Raw genomic sequence first — 1,495 nt, forward strand, 5'->3', positions numbered from 1 at the left:
CCTCAGTCCTCAGTCTCCAGAGTGCTGGGATTGCAGGCATGCGTCACCGTGCCCAGCTGAATTTTTTTTGTCTTATAATATATGGGATGTCTTTTTCAGATCTGTGTAAACATTTTTTCAATTAAAAAAGTTTCAAGGTTTAAGGAACCTATAAAAGCCATTTACTTACTACTTAGATTAAAAAAGTGTTTATTTTATATAATAAAGAATAACTAACATTCCTTAAAGTAAACTGACATTTATCTTAAGGTAAATTTCTTTTTTTCTGATCCTTCCACCCATACTGAAATAGATCACATGCTTTGTGGGGTGGAAGATCTATTTGTATTGTTTTCAACTTGGTCTTGGACACTGATGTCCAGGCTCTTGCTGAAAACCACTGTCAGGTATCCTGGACAGGGTTTGGATCATGGACTGACTTGTGAAAATGGAGGCTTATTTTCTGAATTATTCTAAAAAGCCATTTTAAAATCGTAATTGGAACTTTACCTGAGCTTATTAATCATAATTGTTCTATAACAGCTTATGTTTTTATGAGGGAGTATGCCTCATGGTACATAAAACAAAATGAATAATGAAATAAAAATAGTTTTTTGGTTGAGGGTGCTTCTATTTATGCTTTTATTATGTAATTTAAAGAATTTTAAGTTTTGAGTTTTTTCCTGCTTTTGCAACTATATCAGGTGTTACCACATGTAAGGGAAAACTCACTGTTAATGTTAGACGTGGTTTTTGCTGTTTTTAGGATACACATTATTATGTAGGATTCGAAGATATTATTGGTTCCCTTCAACATGATGTCGCTGATATTAAGAAACAGGCTGAAATTGCTCGCTCGTATATTGCATCTCTTGCTGATCCCCAGGAAGCTATTGCTTGTTTGCAACTAAAGTTTAATCAAGTTCAAACTGAATTAGCTAAAACCGAAGAAGAATTAATCAAAACCAAAGAAGAGTTAAAAAAAAGAGAAAATGGTAAGTGATGAATTTTACCCTTAGTTAGGATAAACACATAAAAGGTATAGTTGGTAAGTGTAAGAGATCTATATAGTTTATTTACCATAGTGACCAGAAAATTCTTTACTGTGGGTGTAACATACTTTAATATTTTAATATTTGTATTACTGTAGTAATTTACTGCTAAAATTCTTTTACCTTCATTTACTTTTAAATCAGTATTATTAGAAAAACTTCAAAACCTGAATATTAATTTTATAAGTAAATATAAGAAATTTCTTAGGAAATTGTAAAGGAGTAGATTTATGAACTCTTACAGTGTAGATTTTTTTCCTGGGCTTATAAGATTTGGGATAGAGTAACTTTTACGGAGTGGCTTAAAACAGTCTGTCAGATTAGAGTAGATATATTAATGGTTCTGGGCTGAGGATTTTGCTCAGTGGTTCCGCTGCCTGCTTTGCAAGTGCAAGGACCTGAGTTCGATCCCCGGTACAAAAATGTGTGTGTGTGTGTGTGTGTGTGTGTGTGTGTGTGTGTGT

The 1,495-nt window shown here is 33.0% G+C and overlaps 1 protein-coding gene across 1 annotated transcript in view; it reads left to right on the forward strand.

Moving 5' to 3' along the window:
• Window positions 1-1,495, forward strand: part of Kif20b (kinesin family member 20B) — a 55,112-nt gene that overhangs the window by 17,291 nt on the left and 36,326 nt on the right. Inside the window, 1 exon segment of the mRNA XM_033766339.1 lies at window positions 746-974. Coding sequence (XP_033622230.1) covers window positions 746-974 — 229 coding nt within the window.

The sequence above is a fragment of the Fukomys damarensis genome, unplaced genomic scaffold (genome assembly GCF_012274545.1).
Source record: "Fukomys damarensis isolate Sample0158 unplaced genomic scaffold, DMR_v1.0_HiC HiC_scaffold_20, whole genome shotgun sequence".
Taxonomy (NCBI): Eukaryota; Metazoa; Chordata; class Mammalia; order Rodentia; family Bathyergidae; genus Fukomys; species Fukomys damarensis.